Source organism: Anabas testudineus, unplaced genomic scaffold (genome assembly GCF_900324465.2).
Source record: "Anabas testudineus unplaced genomic scaffold, fAnaTes1.2 Contig234arrow_ctg1, whole genome shotgun sequence".
Taxonomy (NCBI): domain Eukaryota; kingdom Metazoa; phylum Chordata; class Actinopteri; order Anabantiformes; family Anabantidae; genus Anabas; species Anabas testudineus.
In genome coordinates, this window is record NW_022872805.1 from 40,537 (window position 1) to 60,197 (window position 19,661).

The following is a 19,661-nucleotide window of genomic DNA, read 5'->3' on the forward strand; positions in this document are numbered from 1 at the left end:
AAACATATGGCCATGACTGACATTCTGACTTGGACTACAGAAGCAGAGACTGCTTTTACTGTTTTAAAACAGGCTCTTGCTAGCACACCGTGCTTAGGACTTCCAGACCATACAAAACCGTTTAATCTTTTTGTGTCTGAACGTGATGGATTTATGTCAGCAGTTGTTACGCAGCTCCATGGTGACAAACAGAGACCTGTGGGTTATTATTCCAAACGCCTCTCAACTACAGAGAGAGGAATGGTTGCATGTTTGAGAGCAGTAGCAGCTGCTACTGAAGCTGTCTTGGCTACAACAGACATTGTTGCTATGTGTCCTCTCATAGTTCATGTTCCACATGCAGTGCACTCCCTTATTCTTCAAGCAAAAACAGCTCATCATTCACCAGCTAGGCTATTGCATTGGCAAAATGTCTTACTAACCATGTCTCTCTTAAAAGGTGTACTGTTCTTAATCCTTCCACTTTACTCCCTACAGCTGAAGATATAGAGCCACACTCATGCTTGGAAGTTGTGGAAATAACATCAAGTCCACATCCTACATTTAGCAGACGCTTTTATCCAAAGCAACTTACAAGTTACAAGGGTAAGCAGGGCAGCGTGAGGAGGTTTTAGGAGGTCACCTAAGGACCCCTACTGGATTTGAACCCTAGTCTCCCACATGGGAGGCGATGATGTTACCACTACACTAACTAGCCGCTCGGTCCATATGATAAGCTGTTTGATACACATTTGTGTAATCCTGACTGTGTGTTTTTGTAGATGGATCTGCAATGAGGAATCCTTCAGTTGGCTTGTGTTTCTTATGCTATCTGTAGCGACATTGATGTACTTGAAAGTGCCAGATTACCTGTTACTTTGTCTGCTCAAGCTGCAGAATTGTTTGCTTTAACCCGTGCTTTTATTCTAGGAGCAGGAAAAAACATCACAGTTTACACTGATTCACAATATGCTTTTAATGTGTGTCATAACTTCTGTGCTTTGTGGAAAAATCAAGGTTTTCTAACTTCTACAGGTAAACCTATTGCTCATAGGGTTCTCATTATTAACCCTTTGAAAGCATTACTGCTTCCTGCATCAGTAGCAGTATGTAAGTGTCAAGCTCACACAAATGCTAAAGATTCAGTGTCACGTGGAAATGATGTGGCGGATGCAGATGCAAAAGCACTATCACTCTCTCTTGTCTCCCCAATTCTGCAAATGCCCGTTTCTGCCCAGGATGATGTTTTTTCCCTTAATGATGTCTCTTTGTTGCAAGCAGGGACTGATGCTGGCGAACAAGCTTCTTGGACAAGGAAGAGTTGCAAAAAAATTTCCTCAGGTGTCTGGGTGAATCCACAGGGTCTCCCAGTACCGAGATCCATTTTCCCTTTCTTAGCAAAGTTGACTCATGGTCCTGACCATGTGTCAAAAGGGGGGATGATGGATATTGTAAATAGACTGTGGTATGCACCAGGTTTTTCGGTTTTTGCTGATAATTTTTGTAGGAAATGTGTAATTTGTGCTACTAACAACATTTGTAGAACTAAAGGGATGTCTTTTTCAGCACATCCAAAGGTCCTTTTGAGCATTTAATGATGGATTTCAATAAGTTAAGACCATGTTCTGGCTACAAATATTGCCTAGTGATAATAGATATGTTTTCAAAGTGGATTGAATGTTTTCCATGTAAAAATGCATCAGCTATCTCAGTAGCAAAGGCATTGCTTAGGGAGTATATCCCTCGATGGGGTCTACCCTCACGTTTAAGCAGTGACAGTGGCTCACATTTTGTAAATAATGTCATACAGACCCTGTCAGAAAGTCTTAAGATAAATCTGAAAACACACTGTGCCTACCATCCAGCCGGTGGTGGTGCAGTGGAAAGAGCAAATCAGACTCTTAAAACCAAACTGACAAAACTGATGGCTGAAACTAGTTTGTCGTGGGTTAAAGTTTTACCCTTGGCATTAATGTTTATGAGGGGTCGTCCACATAAAGCAACAGGACTCTCTCCATATGAAATACTCACTGGTCGACCTATGAGAATGACTAATACACCGTTTCCCCAAAATAGGGTGACTTTGGCAGGCATGGATGATGACACGGTAAACTACTGTTGTGCGCTTAACCGTGCTCTAAAGCTTATATTTCCTAAGATCAAATCTTAATGAAATTTTAATGAAAGACCTGAGAAGGAAGCACTGGCACCAGCCTCAGTGGAGAGCACCATATCAAGTGTTGCTGACCACGCCAGCTGCGGTCCGGGTAGCAGAGAGACATAGGTGGATTCATGCATCTCACTGCAAACCATTTCCAAACGATGCATCGAACACGATGGTGGCTGGGAGCTGAAAGGAGGCTGTGCTGGAGGATCGTGACAGCAGTTTTCGTCATCGGTATGATAACAATGGGGGCTATCATGCAAATGGAACGACAAGACCATCAAGGAAAGGACAGCAACTACTTAACATCTGCACCAAATGTTGCATTGAGAGATGAAATCAGGAAACCAGAGGGAAGAAGTGACAGAGCCATGTCACCAGGAACAAGTGACAGTACAACACCAAATAGAAAGAATCTGTTAGGACAAAAGAGACAACTATTTGACCACACTGACGGGAAACCCATTTAGTGAAAGTGACGTAGAGGAATGAATGCTACGTTTTTTTACCTTGGGTTTATGTTAATTTGATCATTATATTGTATCACTATATTTTGTGTATTATTTTCTGTTCAGTTATATTTTTTGTTCATTCTATTGTATAATTCTATTGTATTATTATCCATGTGTATTATTTCTCATTCATGTTTATATTTTTTTGTTCATTTTTATTTCATTATAAGCTGTATGGTTACTTATTCTTTTATTAGGTAGAAGTTGCTTTTTGTGTTGACACTTTGAGTCAAAAGAGAGGAAATGTAGGAGAAAAGAGCAACTTCAGTATGAAAGAAGATAGGAGACATTAAACAGGACAAGAACATGTTAACACTGATCATGTTGAACATTATTTAAACATGTTAACACTGATCATGTTGAACACTATTTGAACACGAAGAGAGGGACTCTCATCAAAATTTGCTTTCACTGACATACACACTCTCGTGTCATATGTTCCTAAGAAGAATAGAAATAGTGAGTACGGAACTGGTTTTATATCACAAACATGCACATACTCCAAAATAAAAGTAACCTAACAAAGAGCAGATGGTTCACTGCTCAGAATACTGTAACAGCTAAAATATTTTTTATTTTATTACACTGAAATCAGAAATACTTTTTATTAAAATACATGAAAATCTGATTAATAATGATTATTATTTAGACAAACTGTTTATTAACAGTAGAACACACACACACTTCTTCTGTGGTTACAGTATTTTTGGCCACAGGGATTTTCTCTGATTGTCTTAATCCACCTCTCTTGTCCAAGCTGGATTTACCACATAGAGCGTAATAGGACACAGTAAAAGGAAAAGTAAAGCTCTAACTTTGAACGGGTTCAGTAAAAAACACCTGTCAGACTCATTTACACACATTTAATCACAGCAGATAAAAACTCACTGCACAGAACTAATCCTGTTGTGGTTTGGATCTGCTGGACCTGTTCCAGTCAGGATTCAGAACCTGTTGATAACCTGGTTTTCTCTGCAGCTTCTCTAAAGGCAAGACACATAAATATAAAGTACTACTCCCTGCAGTGCAGTATGGTCCAAATACTACTTCAGCAGTGGCAGTAACCGTCTGATCTAACAGAGGCTCTGTGAACCTTTTTAACTTCTTTTCATTTTTGTAAACATCTGTTTTAATTTTGTAAGGAAAAGAAACCTCTGAGGGGGGGGGGGGGGGGGGGGGGTGACAACCACCAACTGAACCTGGGGTCGTCCCCCATTTCTGTCCCCAAACAGACTCAGAGCTCAGACAAACTTTACTGTAACATCTGATTCACACACCCCTGCTGTCAGCTGTTGTTCACCAAGGCAACAAATACTGCCTCATCAACAGGCGTGTCTCCTCTCATCGCTCAAATATTTGTCTAGTAATCTGCAAACGTGGACTATCTCTGCTTAACCGCGTTTGTCTGAGCCGACAAGCCGTCAGTGCGTTAAGAATATAATTTCATTTTTCAAAATAAAATTCTTTAGATTGGTTCTGTCTGTTTGTGGAGGAGGTGTCAGTCCCAATTCCCTCTCCTGACGAGACTGAAAGGAGCTGCACCGAAATTCAATGCCACTGAAAATCTCACACAGCACAGCATTGACTATTACTAACACTAACCCTTATAGAAGTGACTGTGGTTTCTACTTTTCAACTGTCAACCGGAGAGTTCACAGAACAGAAACTAAATCATCATCTTCCCGTGGAGGTAAAGTGCAGACACGTGCAGCAAACTCCATTAAAGGCAGGGAGGCAGATGAGTGCCAGGCGGTAAACATGGATTTAAAACAGTGTTTGCACATTTGTCCACGATTCACAGTAAATTAACTGAAAGGAAAAGACTTAGGAGGGATTTAAACAACTGGTTCCTTAAAATAAACTGTGTTCTTCCACGTTTGTCTACAGTCCTCTTCTTTCCTGCTGTTGGTTGTTCTTCATCCTCACCTGTAAGGGACAGTGACTGTGGACCACGTAAAACGGGAACCAACTTCTCTATATTTATGTTTCTGCAGCTGTGATCCAAGTGTCTGTCAGTAACACACTGATGAATCTAATTTTTAATGTTTTAGTGAATGGACCATGAAATGAAGAGATTAATAAAAGGAAACAGATTAATCAAATAAATGTTTAATAATTCGAATGATTTATTGAAATAATTGGCACATCTCCGTCTGTGTGTTTCTAAAAAGGAATCTATAAACAACTTCTTTTTTTGTTTCCTATTTTCTGGTATTCTCACACGTTAAGGCAGATTTTTGGTTTGGTGGTCTGATAACGGATAAATAAAAAACGGAACAAAGCAGCACCAGCTGACAATACAAACGACTCTGTATTTACTTATTTTAAAATAAATTGAAGGTTAGTATTTTTCAAACTGAAACACACAAGAGTTGCAGTGATCACATGATTTAATAATCACATGATTTCTTCTTCACAAACGTCCTGTCACCAGTTACCAGGGAGACCAAAGTCTATTGGTCTGCAGCAGACGGGGTCTCCGGCCCTTCGTGGCTCGGTCCAGACATCTGCGTGAAGAGTTCCTTCAACTCAGAGATGTCCTCATCGAGGGACGGGATGGCCCGCTGCTCACGTTCCTCGCTGTTCATGAACTGGACAAAGAAACAAACAGAAACAGTTTACAAAGCACAAAACCCGGGACCAGACCAGGAGATAATGTAGATACTGACCCGCACATTCCCCTCAGAGCCCAGCTGTTTCTGTGGCCGGTCGGGTTCTGGCTGGGTTCCGTCTGGGAAGGCGTGAAGGTACAAACACTTTGCTCCGAACAGACACATACCTCGACCCTGGTCGAAGTATTTACAGGCCTTCTTACTGCAGACACAGTGAGAAAAGTACAGGTCAGCATGCAGTGCAGATACTCACCCTGAACAAAGCACACAAAACATAAAATTAAATGTGATGTTGTCCAGATTTATTTAGGACATTTACGTTTAATCATTTGTCAGACGCTTTCATCTAAAGCGATTTACAAGTGAGGAACAAGGCAACTCAGTGGTGGAACTCAGTGAAAGAAGCAGATAAAAACAGCTACCAATGAGATGAGAGTGTTCAAGCGGTTTTGAAAAGCCACTGCAATTCTATTGGTTGGAGCGCTGCAGGTGGACGGGGCTGCTCGCACACAGACAGGTAGCTCACCTGACCCTAGATTTGAAGAGTTCTATGAGGTGGTCCTTGTCATCCTGGTCTTCCACCCAATAGACTGAGGGGATGACGAACTCCGAGATGACCCGACACTCTGGACACGATCTGAGACAGAGAGACCCTGTTACCTCACAGACTGGGTCCTGATCTCATGGACCCTGAACCCCGGGCCAAACTGTGTGGACTCACAGACTCCGTCCCAAATTCACAGACCTCACCTTAACCTTGTCCTGACTTTCAGACAATAATGTGAGCTCATAAACCCCGTCTAACAAACTGGTCCTGGTGCCAGACGACTAAAACCAAAACCCTGCAGAAGCCTTTTCTCACACATAAACTGGGAGAAACACTGAAAAAATTTGAAACTCAGAAGACCTGGAACAGCTGCTTCCCTGGTGAAGGCTAAGTAAGTTCTGTGATTGTAATACGTTTAGTTTATATTACGGGAAGACACTGTTTGTTCATTAAAATGTGTGTGCTGCTGAGCTTCAAACCTGGTTTATTTAATTTATTATAGTTGGTTTGTCTGTTTATAACCATTCTTTTATTTTCATTTCACACTTCACTTTGCACATGCCAAGTGTGTAACACCGTCCTGTGACAGCTTGTTCCTGTTTCTGTGGCCCTGAACATGTTGTACAGTGAAAACGAGGCCAGTGCACGAGCTCCTAGATTTACCGGGACCAGGTGTACGTGTGGCTCTAAATATCAGATTGAAACTTAAAACATTTTAAGTGCGTCTGCATGTTTTAGTTTTAGTCATTTTTGGCCCCCTGACTCTTACTTGATGATCTTGTTACTGAAGTTTCTGGTGCAGCGCCACTGCCTGATACAGGCCAGACAGAAGGTGTGACAGCAGGAGGACAGAATGCCGAACCTGCGGTCAGTCGGGTTCGCCTTCAGCACCACCACCTCCATACAGATGGAACACACCTGAACAACAACAGAAGGTCTTTTTTTACAGCTCTCTACAGCACAGAAGACAGGACTTGAACAGACAAACATAAATCCTGGTCAATGAGACCTGTACTCAGGAACAGGCAGACCAACTGTGCACAAAACAGAAGAAGGTCACATTCTGTGGTATACAATATTTTATACTGCAGTCTGATGCATGGATGGTTGTGTAGCTTCTGACAGAGGGTAGATAAACACACAATCCAAGTGAGGTAGCTGTGTCCTGACCCCTCTTTGTGCTGCATTTATTACTCTGTGCAGGTCTCAGTGGTTCAGCCTGGGAAGCTCAGGGTAAGAGGAAGCTCTGTGGTTTAACTTGTGGAGCATGTTAATGAGGTGTCGCTGCAGTTAACTGAGCCTGTTTTGACAGTTACTGCCACAACAACCACCAGATCAGGGACAAACTTAACCCACCTTGTCCTGGCTGAGCTGGGCTGCAAACGCTTTCTCCATGTCAGCTTCAAAGGCCAGCAGACACATCTGCAGACACACACGTTGATCAATCTTTTTTCCCTCAAACTGTTACACATTTCCTCCGTAATAAAAACTATTTTCACTGTTATAAAAACAGATTTCAGAAATAAAAATAAATCCCATCAAGACGACTCCCTGACTTGACCTCAGTTCATTAAATTAAATTCAAATGCACACCTTCTCATGCCCTCTCCTCTGCTCAGGGTCGTGGGGGTGAAGCACCTGTAATCCACACACCTCACACAGGTCCCCATGGAGATAAATACAGCTGTCTTCATAGTAACAGTGTCCAGCGGCGGCATATGGACACAGCTGAGGGAGGTCCTGATAGGCCCCACCCATTAGAGGGGGGGCTACAGAGAAGTAAACACAAAAGCCAAACAAATATGACGTTGATAGTTTAACATTTGTTAGTCATCTCCCCAAACCATGAACCAATCAGAAGCCAGTTTTTTCTCAGTCCAACCTTGATATTGCACTGACGGCTCCAGGCCCGTCCTGATGGCGTCCACATATGAATGAGGAGCTGCTGCTGCGACCTCTGACCCCAAACTGTCTGCTGGACTCCCAAACACACTGTCAGCACCCAGAGCTGAGAGACAGATGGACAGGAGGAGAGGTTACCAGTGTACCACTAAAACCACTCAAACCTACATCTGTGGGCAGATGATCATGAGTGGAACAAGCTACTGGAACAGGTGAGCAGCAAAGGGAAGTGTTGGTGCTTCAGAAATCCACACACCACCCTACCTCACAACAAGAGGCAGTCCTTCCAAACTAAACCCTAGCAGAAGAAGATGTCCAAGGAAGTAATACCTAGGAACTGATGTTCAGGAACTTTCCAATGGAGTAAAAGTTTCTTCAGAACACTGCAATCTGCGTTTTCACAGTGGAACCAATGTCCTGGGACAGTGGAACCACTTTTCTCTATGGAACCCAAAAGGAAGTTCACCTGGTCCACAGGTGATTTATAACACACTGAGCATGTACTGTAGTCTGTGATCACTCACTTCCGTCTCTCAGAACCAGCGTCTTCTTCCCTCCACCTCGGACTGAAGGCCCACCCTGAGCTCCTCCAACACCTGGCTGATCCTCTGAGGCTCCTCCCACTGCTGCACTGGATGGTTTGATGTGGTCATACCTGCACACAGGAAGTGATAAAGCCACTGTGTAAGTGTCAGATGAGTGTTACCTGTCAGGTGTTACCTGCAACAGTCTCCGTAGGCACACGCTCCTCTCTGGTAGAACTTGCAGATCGTTGAGGGTTTACTGGTGTTTAGGTCATGAGAGAACAGGCAGCGGCTGCCCTCTCTGCACACGCCATGGAGGAAGTACCTGAAACGTATTGTAGCGACCCAGAGGTGGGGCACATTGTTTTGTTGGTGTTTGACTGTTCCAGTTCCTGTCATGTGTTATGTGGTTCTTTTAATTGGTTCTTTTATTTTGTAGTGTATATAGTTGCATGATGTCAGGTGTGCTTCCGGGGGGAGAGGGGACCCGGGAGAAACAGGCAGGAGATTTAGTGCTTCGGGGGTGACTGAATGGGGGAGCTGAGACCTGTTGTCACTGTATGTTGGTTCTTATAAAAATAACAAGAGTTGTTCACTCTGAGGCTCGTCACAATACCTGTTACACCTGATGCACCTAAAGTCATGTCAGCAGCTTCCAACAAACGCACACTCATAACCATGGCAACAGAAAACGTCCTGCTCCGTGATTGGCTCTCTGTTGAAGCACCTTAACCATGGCTTTAATATGGTCACCTCTACAAAAGGACACGGAGTTTACTGTGGTATAAAAACAAACCCTACTAAACCACGTTTCTTAAACAACCAGTAGCAGAGCAAATTTCTACTGATGACTCAGACAGAGTGAGGCAGTGAGTTAGTTAACCTTGTTAGCTAGATAGTTCGTTACTGCATTGATGGCAGGTCACAGGCTAAAAGCAGCTAAAAACAGTAGCACGTGGCTAACGTCTCCGCTGTGATATGGGCGAGAAACGGAGTGGGAGACGGAGACACCGACAAGTAACTCACAGACTCACCTGCAGGTCACTTGTTTGGTGTTCATCGTCCTCACGGAGTTTCTCCTGTAACGACTGCTTAGGAGTTGTCGCTTCTCTTGCCTCAGTGTCTCACTCCGCCCCCTGGTTAACCCCTGAACTCCGGTCAATTAAAGCCAAAGGTCGACATCTCCAGCGACTATAGAAGAAATCTCGTCTGGCCTTTCACAAAGAAATGTACAAATCTCATATTGTACATTACAAGGACTCCATTGCCAAAACCAAATCTAACTATTATTCCAAAATATTCTGTTCCAGTGAAGGTCATTCCAAGACACTGTTCTCCCTTAACAAATTCCTTCAGCCTCCAGACTCCCTAACCCTCTCCTTTGTATTCTACTGACACCTGCAACGACCTAATGATGTTTGTCAAAATCAACAAAATCCACCAGCACTCATCTTCAAATGCTACATCTCTCTGCTGGAAACTTCAGCCTCAGCTTGCCTGGGGCTGAGCAAACTGGGTAAGGATACCGTGCAACTATTTTAATACTTTTTCTATGATAGGAAAAAAACATAAATTGGTTTAAGATTAAACTCATTCACATATATACCAATGTACAATCACTGTACTTCTCTAAAGATGACAGATGTAAATTCAGATATACTGTACAGCACATGCATATGTAGAACTGATGAGCAACAAAGATATACAATTCGTGATCCAGATATGTCTATTTGTTTGTTTCCTTCAGGCTCTGATGCTTTTGTGGAAGTGGGTATTCCCCGAAGCCCCTTTTCATTCCGCCGATGAACTCCCATCTGCAGTATGTTAGAATCTACATATGATTTGGAGCTTCTCGTTACTGTTTAGCATTTCTTTGAAATTATTTACTTCTCGTGCTGGTACTGAATGCTTTTTAGCTAGTTGTCTGTGCTCCCACTATTGATCTCTCTCTATAATCCCTGTATATAATCCCCAGTCCTGACCGTCTTCACTTGGAGTCCAGCTCATCAGTCAGCCCTGTAGCAGATAAGAGGGCACCAGGTAATGAGCAAGTGGCAGAGAGGGCAGAGAGGGGGAGACTCTCCTTTGCAAACATGCAGGTATAAACACAAAATACACTGTTTTGTTTGTGTTAAGGAATAATGAATGCATCTGTTGGTTGTATTTTCAGGCAATTAACTATAACCAAAAAAGCTATTGGCAACTGAAGGTAAATTGACATTTGTTTGATCAAATACTATTAGTGATACCTGGATGTAGATCATAATTTTTCCCTATGTGATGACAGACACACAGCTAAAGGTCACAACAGCCAGTGAGTTAATCAGCCATTGCCATGTAGCTGATTTCAGACATGAACCCTGAACCTCTTTAGGCAGTAACCAGGTGGGCTGCATGTTGGAAGGCAAAAGTCTGCTTATACCTAATTCTATTCTGATTTTATAGTGTATATGTGAAGACAGCTTATGTGTCCCCTCTTGAAGTGTCTTTGAAAAATGGGATCTTTGGTGGATCAGTAATTACAAATATATATTATAGTATTGCCTCTGTTTGTGTGTATGTACATCACAGTACTGTGTCTGTATTCACACAGCTATGTTAAAGAATCTAGTTGTGACAGAGGGGTGGACCGCTTGGAGTGGTCTGGGCTTCTCAAAGCCTATGCCATCTGAGACCAATAAGGAGCTGTGGAGAGCCAGTCATGCTTCATACATGCCCAGCATGAGCAGAACCTATGAAGTCAGACAAACAAGGATACACAGTTTGCCGTTTGTCAGTTTACTATCATGCTGCTTTTCCATATACAATAGTTCATAGATGCTTTTAGGATTGAGATAGAAATGTGATGATGTCTCTGGTCACTGCACATCAGGGGTCGCCACAGAAAATGATCCTTTTCCACCTCACTCTATCATGGGCATCGTCTACCCGAACACCAGCCAACCTCATGTCCTCTGTTAACAAATCCACATATCTCCTCTTTACTGCTTGTAAAAAAACAAAAAACAAATAAGCAAACACAAAAATGTAAGCATTGTTCTGTGAAAGCCTCAAGGGGCCAATCTTGTGACTTATATTACTTATAATGAGAGCAATAGTTACTCAGCAACACAATTTGTTCCACTTCAATTCTCGGTTGGTTTCTCAGTTGTAGTTTGGGCTCACCAGTTTACACTAATCATAATAATAATAACTGTATATAAGAGGTATTTTAAGTGTGTTTAAACTTGGATCTTGTCCAGAACATGCTGTGGACACGTTTTCAGTCTTACTGAGAAAAAGTATCTTTATAGTTGGACATTAATGACAGTCCAGATATGGACGCAGTTTTTACAGCCTGAAAATTTTCTTTAATCATCATGTTTGTCATTAGTTTCTTTTAAATAAAACTTGTTAATTCACTCTGAGCATATTTTATTGCTGGCAGTAAAATTGTGTTAAAAACTGCTGGTCTTAAATTTTAAAGAACTGTCTAATATCCATAACTTATTTGACTAAATGTGTTAATAATAACTTCTCTGTGTGTTTTGTGTTTTATATTTAAACCATAATCCACCATGTTTCTGTAATCATCCAACTTTACATGAAAGATGCTCTGCTTTGACACAAAGTCTCTATTATTAAGACAGATGATGTATGACTATTGAAAGTGTATAATCTAAATGCTTTCAGTGATTTACAGACTTTTAAGTTTTTTATTTTATTTTCTCCAGTATTTGTGAGTTTAACTAGTGAAAACGTACAGTATTTACACACATTTAACAGTAAGATTTAGGATAACGATTATTATTGTTTGTCCCACAGAATGTACAGACTCACAGGTCGCAGGTTCGGTTTCCACTGCAGGAAGAAACGAAAGCGGGAAATTTTTATACACGTCCTTTCAAAGATTAAAATAAAGAAAAATTAGATATTACAAGTTATTTACATTAAACAGCGTTAATGGCACAACCTGTCTCAGCTTCAGCTTAGTTTTGTTAGACCATATCTTTGGTGGACCATGTCTTCGCTGAATTCAAGAGGCTCTCCCTATGTTGCAGGAACAACATTTCATCATGATATTCAGGATCTATTTTTCCCCGAAAAAGTCTCTTTGACAAAACCATTTAATAAAGTTCCGTAAAAACACCTCAGTTTACCAGGTTTGACTAATGTCAGTTATATATATATATATATATCCTACTCTAATCTATCCACAGGGGTTGCAAGCCAGTGACTTATGTGCCGATCCCAAACCCGGATAAGTAGAGAGGGTTGCGTCAGGAAGAGCATCCGGCATAAAATTGCCAAAATAACCATGTGAATCATCCATAAGGCAGGCGGGTTGGAGCACGTGGAGGGAAGTGTCAGTAGTGTTGTGTGACAGAAGAGTGTCAACAAGACTCAGAGGAAAGGTGTACAAGACAGTGGTAAGACCAGCTCTGCTCTGTGGGTTAAAGACGGTAGCAGTGAGAAAAGAGACAAGAGGCTGAGATGGAGGTAGCAGAGATGAAGACGTTGAGGTCCTCCTTAGGAGTGACCAGGTTAGACAGAATAAGGAACGAGTACATCAGAGGGACGGCTCACGTTGTCTGTGTTAGCGACAAAGTCAGAGAGGCCAGACTGAGATGGTTTGGACATGTTCAGAGGAGGGATAGTGAATATATTGGTAGAAGGATGTTGGAGATGGAGCTGCCAGGCAGGAGGACAAGAGGACGACCAAAGAGGAGATATATGGATGTTATAACAGAGGACATGAGGTTGGCTGGTGTTAGGGTGGAAGATGCCCATCATAGAGTGAGGTGGAAAAGGATGATTCGCTGTGGTGACCCCTGATGGAAGAAGTTGTGACCCACCAGGTCTCTTCTTAGTGTGGGCCGCGTGGCCAAACTGAGAGATAAGGGCCTTAGTCAGGGAGGTGACCAAGTTGTCACTTTGAAAGAGCTCCAGCACTTCTCTGACAGCAAGTGTTTTTTTTTTAAAATCATGCTAAAATCAACAATTTTGAGTCTAGTTGTAACCTCTGTTTATTCACTCACCACAGAACCAGTGTGGACATGTTAAAGATGGTGCTTTTATCAGATGGTGCTTTTATCAGATGTCAACCCAAAAGACTCCGGTAAGCACATTTTTTGTACTGTAGATTTATTCTTCTGTGAAACCTTCCTGTTTAAATGATAAAGTAATCAGATGCTTTCATGCCACCATCAGAAGAGAATTACTTTAGCATGGAGACTGGAAGCAAGGGTCTCGTTTGTTTAGTCTGTACAACGTAGGAACTACATGTAAAGGTTTTTTCTTGAATCAGTCACTGGTTGCTGCAAAATGGTGGAGTTAAAAGACTCTTACTTTTTTCACGCTGACATTATTTAGTTAATATGCTCTGACCAGAACTTAACACAATTGACTACACCAGAGAGACAGCACCACACTTGTGTAGGTTATAAATGTTTATTAGAGGTATTAAAAGTATGACTTATTTCAATTCAATTCAAATTTATTTGTATAGCAGCAAATTATAAAAGAAGTCACCTCATGGCACTTTACAGTGTTTAAGATTTAAGACCTTACAAATAATAAATGTATAAAGAATTAAATAGAAAGCCCAACAATCCCATTCAAGCCACTGTTAGGCAACAAAGGAGAGGAAAACTCCGCGGAAGAAATCTCCAGCAGAACCAGGCTCAGGGTGGGCAGGCATCTGCCTTGACCGGATGGGGTGATTGGAAAGAGGAGAGAGAAAAAACAGCAGGCAACAAAAGACAAAAACAAGCAGCAAGAACGCTGGGAACTCTGGAGAATTACAGCTCCAAGCCCGAGGTCACCTGTAAAGGAGAACAGAAAGAGGGAGACAGAGAGGAGAAAACACAACTACAGGAGAGAGAAGACACAAAGTTAATGACATGAAATGGTAGAATTAGAATGGATAGAGGAGAAAGGAGAGAGGAGAGGAGCTCAGTGTATCAGTAGCGTTCCCCCAGCAGACTAACCTATAGCATTATAACTAAGAGATGGTTCAGAGTCACCCAATCCATCTCTAACTATAAGATTTATAAAAAAAAAAAGGAAAGTTTTAAGCTTGGTCCTAAATGTCAATTATTCATTAGAGAAATTCGTTTTTGTCTTTACATAGAATCAGATTTGTGTCAAAAAAATGTGATAATGTTCATCATCTGACAGGAAAAGGACCTTTAAGAGTCTAACTGACTACTGACTCCATGACCTCAGAGAAGGTGGTTTTAAAGTTAAGATGATAATGAACTGCACTGTAGTGTGTCTGTGACCTCAGCAGTCGTCACAGAGGTGTGACTATTACATGCATCACATTCTCCCCATCCTTTGTTTCACCTAACAAGCCAATTCAGGGCAAGGGATGGAGTGAAACCAAACCTGGATTACAAATTTATCATATGTAACTTTAATTTATGTGTTTTAATTTGGAGATCTGTCAATAGCAATTGTTTGATGCTGTAAATGGTTTGGAATACAGGTTCAGAAGCCAGCCAGTACCTGGGAGTTTAACATGAACACACTGCTGGATGCTGGAGAACAGAGGCAAGTATTTAGTTAATGAAACAAATTAGTGGCCAACATTGTTGATATCACAGTTGACTTTGACTTAAAGCCCATTAAGCAGAGCAATCGTTACTTCTGACACTCTCGTATTTCAGGTTCATGTAGAACAAGTGTTTTGATTTGGAGAACGTGGACCACAGAAATGTCAACCACAGACATGCATTTACGGAGTTTGATGTGGGGTTTCCAGTGTACAGAGATGCACAGCAGGTAACCCTGGAGCTATCAGGTGAGGACACAGGAGACATGCCGCTGTCTCTAGGGTTACATTTATACTATAGCTTTATATGATCTGGGAGTGGAGTCATGGTAACTAGACTTCTATCTTGTTCGGTTAAAACATGCGCGTCTTGTCTCATAGAGACAAGACGTCAGATTTAGATCTACCTCACTTCTGATTGGTATATCGGACCAATATGGGCAGCTAACTGAAGTTCGACCTCACCCGGATAATGTGATTTTTCTGTCTATCAGATCTGACGATTGAAATGGAGGACCTCACCAGCGACTTAAATGAGGCCCAGATCCCCTTCCTGGACTACAAAACCTACTCCGACCGAAACTTTTTCCTGCCTTCAAAGGCAGGAAAAAGCACGCAAGGGCATCGTGTTTCAAGCTCTCAACCAGTTCTCCAACCTACTGCACAGTGAACCTCCACCTTCTTATTAACGTTAACTTGGAGCTTTTTATGCATCTTTCTCCCTCCTCTGTCTGCTATTAAATGTGATAGATGATGCTAAGATGTCAGCTTGTGATTTTTTTAAATGTTAGCACCCAATGTGTTTTGTGCCTCCAGTTCATCCACACTCATTGACTTCAGCGCCCGTTCAAATTCAAATTCAAATTCAAATTCAAATTCAAATTCAAATTCAAATTCAAATTCAAATTCAAATTCACAGTCATGTAGTTCCCAGGGTTTTGTTCACCTCTCTGCTGACGGTGGTGCTACACGGCAAACTGGAGTATTACACAGATATCACAAGGACGCTGCCGCTGGATCTGATGAACGAACATGTGCAGAACGAAAACCCCAAACTCATGCTCAGGAGGTGAGAAAAGGGCAGTTTTTGTACACGTAGGAAGCCGGCAAAAGCTCAGCAGATTATTCTTAGTAATAAAGAAGATAAACCAAGAATATCATAACTAATTAACCCTTAATAAACAGTATTGCTATCATTGAAATCCTGTAATCAGTATTAGTATTCCAATTGTTAGTCAACTAATCAAGGAGATACAATATGAATCTATCATGAGGTACCATTTTTCTCAATGTGTTTCTGTGCTATGAACATATTGGGATTTTCTTGGCTCAGCAGCACAGTTTCAGAGGTTATTTTCACCTCTGATCTGATCGCGATTTAATGTTTGTTTGCAGTGATAATCCTGTGAAAATAAATAACAGCGTACAGAAGTAGAAGAGAGGGTTAGGGTTAGTACAGATGGAGAGATTTTTTTTTCTTCTAACTTTTCATTTTTCAAACAGGCCCTGAGCTCACCCTGTTAATCATCACAAATATACACACTCACCACCAAGTTGAACAATTAAACATTCAGTATTCATTTGTGGTGAATTATTGACGAGGGTTATGGCCTAAGGAGGTAACGGGACAGAAGAGACTGCAGAAAGAAATGACAGTATGTAAGGATGAGTGAGGGGAAGAGAAATTGTGTGTCAGCAGGTTCTTAAAATGTCTGAAATAGTCTGAAATGAATTGTTCTCTTAACAGTGATTACGAGGTGTTTTTTTTTAAAAACATAGATAAAAGCAGCTTCTCTTTTTGGTTGGATTAGAAACTGGAAGAAATATTTTAGCTAGATGCCCTGGCTGTTTTTAATCAGACCTGAGTTCAGACCTTCTGGGCTGAAATGATCAAAAGTTGAAGTGCAGAGAAATATCAAGCCACATGAGATGTCTCCTCCTGCTGCACAGGACCCAGCAGGATCTAACGCACTCTCCCAGTGTCCTCTCCTATATTTGAAGAACATTTTGGGCAGCAGGTGTACCGATCCGAATGTTTCTGCGTCCACAGCTTGCCTCTGCGGTATTAGGTGAACATCCTAAGGAATCCCCACTTCATCTTTGATGTTGTTGTGATGGAGGTGGTGGAGGGTTCACTGCATGTTATCTCTCAGACCTTCATGGACGCCGGCACCAAGTAAGAGCACAAACTCAGCAGAGCAAGTCACAGCAAATAAAGAGCAAACAAATGTTCCCATGCTCCACATGGGAAGTCAACGACAACATGTAATAGCAAAATAAACCACACTGGTGTTAATGATGGTTTTTTTTGTCTCTGCTCAACTGTAGGAGTCTCCCAGCAACAAACAGCTCAATGCAAAAGAGATTTCAACATACAATAAGAGGGTGGACAAGGGAGTGCACATGAATAGGGCTACATGTTCGTTGAGGGTTCTACTTGAAAGCAATAGCTACATATTGAATGCATTGGAGTGCACACAACAGCGGAAGAGCACTAATATATCAAAATACACAGATGCAAACCTGCATGAGTGACAAATATAAAAATGCAAAGTACCAATACAAACAACAGTGCATATCTGCAGTGTTATCTGCTTTGTTGTTGTAAAAGAATGATCAGTTATCCTGCTTTATTGCTGCTGTGCTATACATGATTTTTTATTTATGCATCTTTTAATAATGGGTAAATGCTTGATATCAATTAGTAAATGGCTTGATCAGGTGTTTTGACAGTATCTACTTGTCCTTGTGTGTTTTCCACAGTTACTACAAGGGCATCAGATGGATGGTTCCCGTCAGTGATCAGGACATGAATACACACCTCGTATCCAGGGTATGGGCCACCAACTGCGTGTGTGTGTGTGTGTGAGTATGAGAAATCAATAAAATGATCATGAAACTAGGGGTTTGAAAGTAACCATTCCCAAATTTTGTACTTAAGTAAAGATTTCAGGCACTTGAGGTACTGAAATTTCATGTTTTAATATGGATTTTTTACTTCCCTTGTGTAGAAACACACAGACAAGTTGAACACCCAGATGGCCTAACATCAACTGTACCAGCAAGTACTATGATGCGGTGAGAAATTGATTTTATTTTCAAAACATTATTGTGTTCTGTAAAACTTCTGATTCTGTTTGTGGAATCCATGAGACCCTAGAGAAAAATAAAAGAAGGATTATTGTGGTTTCTGCTGGATTATTTCTTTCTTTATTTTACCACAATGACATCACAGCAACAGTTTTGTTGTCTCCTTAGCTTAAAAATCCAAAGGAGTAGAATACAAAGTTTTTAAAATTAGCACCAATGGAAAGACCCAGCAGCCTAGAATAAACAGCTCGCCCTCCGCCTCCAACAGATCGCTGGCACCCTGGAGAACAAGGTCACTGACCTTTGACCCCTGATCTCATCGAGGGCTCAGGGATTCTAAAACACATGATATTGTTTTCCATTTATGGACTCAAAGGAGGATGAGCTCTACTGAATGTTTGACCGTGTACAGACTGAGGTGGGAGGGGTTACTGTGGCCACAGGATGCGGTTGATGATAAAATGGTAAATGTTCTGCACTTATATAGCGCTTTTCTACCTAGCTGGTACTCAAAGCGCTTTACACTGCATCTCATTCACCCATTCATTCACACACCGATGGCAGAGCTGCTATGCAGCTGATCTGACTCACCGGGGGCAACTAGGGGTTCAGTATCTTGCCCAAGGACACTTTGGCATGTGATGTGGCAGCCGGGAATCCAACCACCAATCCTGTGATTGGCAGTCAACTCTACCTATTGAGCCACAGCCACCCCCAAATCATGATCATAAAAGGACTGAAGATGGGTCAGTTGTAGGACTCCAGAAGAGATGAGCTACGAAGAGTTTGGACAAAGGAAGTGTTGAAAAATGTTCAGAGTGTTGGAAACTGAAGTGCTGATATCTACTATGAAATGGTGGCTGCAGATGAGAGGTCTGTGATATTAAAGGGTTATTTTTTTTAATGTTAGCTACAGCATTCAGTTTGTGTATTTCTCTGACCTAGAGGTGTATGTGTTTGGATTCTCTTCACTTCAGATTAAACATTTATCATACAAGGACTGAAAGAAAAAGTGCCACACAAGGAATAAAGGTTGATGATTCTTTTGGAAGACTGAGGAATTCAAGTGAAGTAATGAGACGTAACCAAATATTTCCTTTTTGCTACTGAATCTTTTTGAAACTTGGGAAGATCGGAAATGGAATGGCAGCAGCTTCAGGACGCTTTGTGACCACTTTTTTTATGTTTAAACTGTAGATGTGGGTTGAATTAGCCTTTGAATGCTGATCTGAGGTCAGATTTCTGTCTACATATTCAAAGGCAACAAAGGAAATCAGATCTTTTGTCACCAGTAGGGAATGGTTTTTATTTACATTTACATTTACATTTACATTTAGTCATTTAGCAGACGCTTTTATCCAAAGCGACTTACAAGTGAGGAACAAGGCAAGCAAACAAAATCTAAGTCAAGAAGAAACAACATCAAAGCAAAGTGCTATCGAAAAAGTGTTACTGTTTCAAGAGATGTGAGAATGAAAGGGAAGAATTGCGGAATGCGGAAGAGTTCTGTTTTCAGCAGTTTTTTAAAGATTGCAAGTGAGGTGGCTGAGCGTGCAGAGATAGGCAGCTCATTCCACCATCGTGGGATCACTGAGCTGAACAGTTTTCCTTGGTGTCGACTGTGTGGTGCTGGTACCACCAGACGACGTTGCCTGGTTGAGCGCAGTGGACGGGAGGGGATGTAGACCTGAACGATTGAATTGAGATAAGATGGAGCTGTGGAGTTAACCACTCTGTAGGCAAGAGACTTTGAACTTGATCCTTGCAGCCACAGGAAGCCAGTGCAAAGATCTGAA

General features: G+C 41.6%; 1 protein-coding gene and 1 long non-coding RNA gene across 3 annotated transcripts; one reads left to right on the top strand and one right to left on the bottom strand.

The window, feature by feature from the left end:
• Nucleotides 1-5,023: 5,023 nt before the first annotated feature.
• LOC113157614 (probable E3 ubiquitin-protein ligase makorin-2) lies at nt 5,024-9,367 on the bottom strand. Of its 2 annotated transcripts, XM_026353230.1 has the most exons (10): nt 9,275-9,367; nt 8,437-8,565; nt 8,241-8,371; nt 7,697-7,822; nt 7,408-7,583; nt 7,171-7,236; nt 6,584-6,732; nt 5,794-5,904; nt 5,325-5,469; nt 5,024-5,246 (listed from the first exon to the last, which is right to left on the bottom strand). In XM_026353230.1, the coding sequence occupies exons 1-10, from the start codon at nt 9,298-9,300 to the stop codon at nt 5,109-5,111; spliced, it is 1,197 nt and encodes a 398-aa protein (XP_026209015.1). In that variant the 5' UTR covers nt 9,301-9,367; the 3' UTR covers nt 5,024-5,108. The 2 variants fall into 2 exon arrangements, with proteins under 2 accessions (XP_026209015.1, XP_026209082.1); XM_026353297.1 differs by lacking the exon at nt 8,437-8,565 and having other exon boundaries at nt 9,275-9,362.
• A 5,525-nt stretch (nt 9,368-14,892) lies between these two features.
• On the top strand, nt 14,893-17,941 carry LOC113157745. The gene is made up of 4 exons (XR_003298529.1): nt 14,893-15,024; nt 15,270-16,951; nt 17,104-17,640; nt 17,787-17,941. It is a non-coding gene; the product is annotated as an uncharacterized LOC113157745 (long non-coding RNA).
• The last annotated feature ends 1,720 nt before the right edge of the window (nt 17,942-19,661 follow it).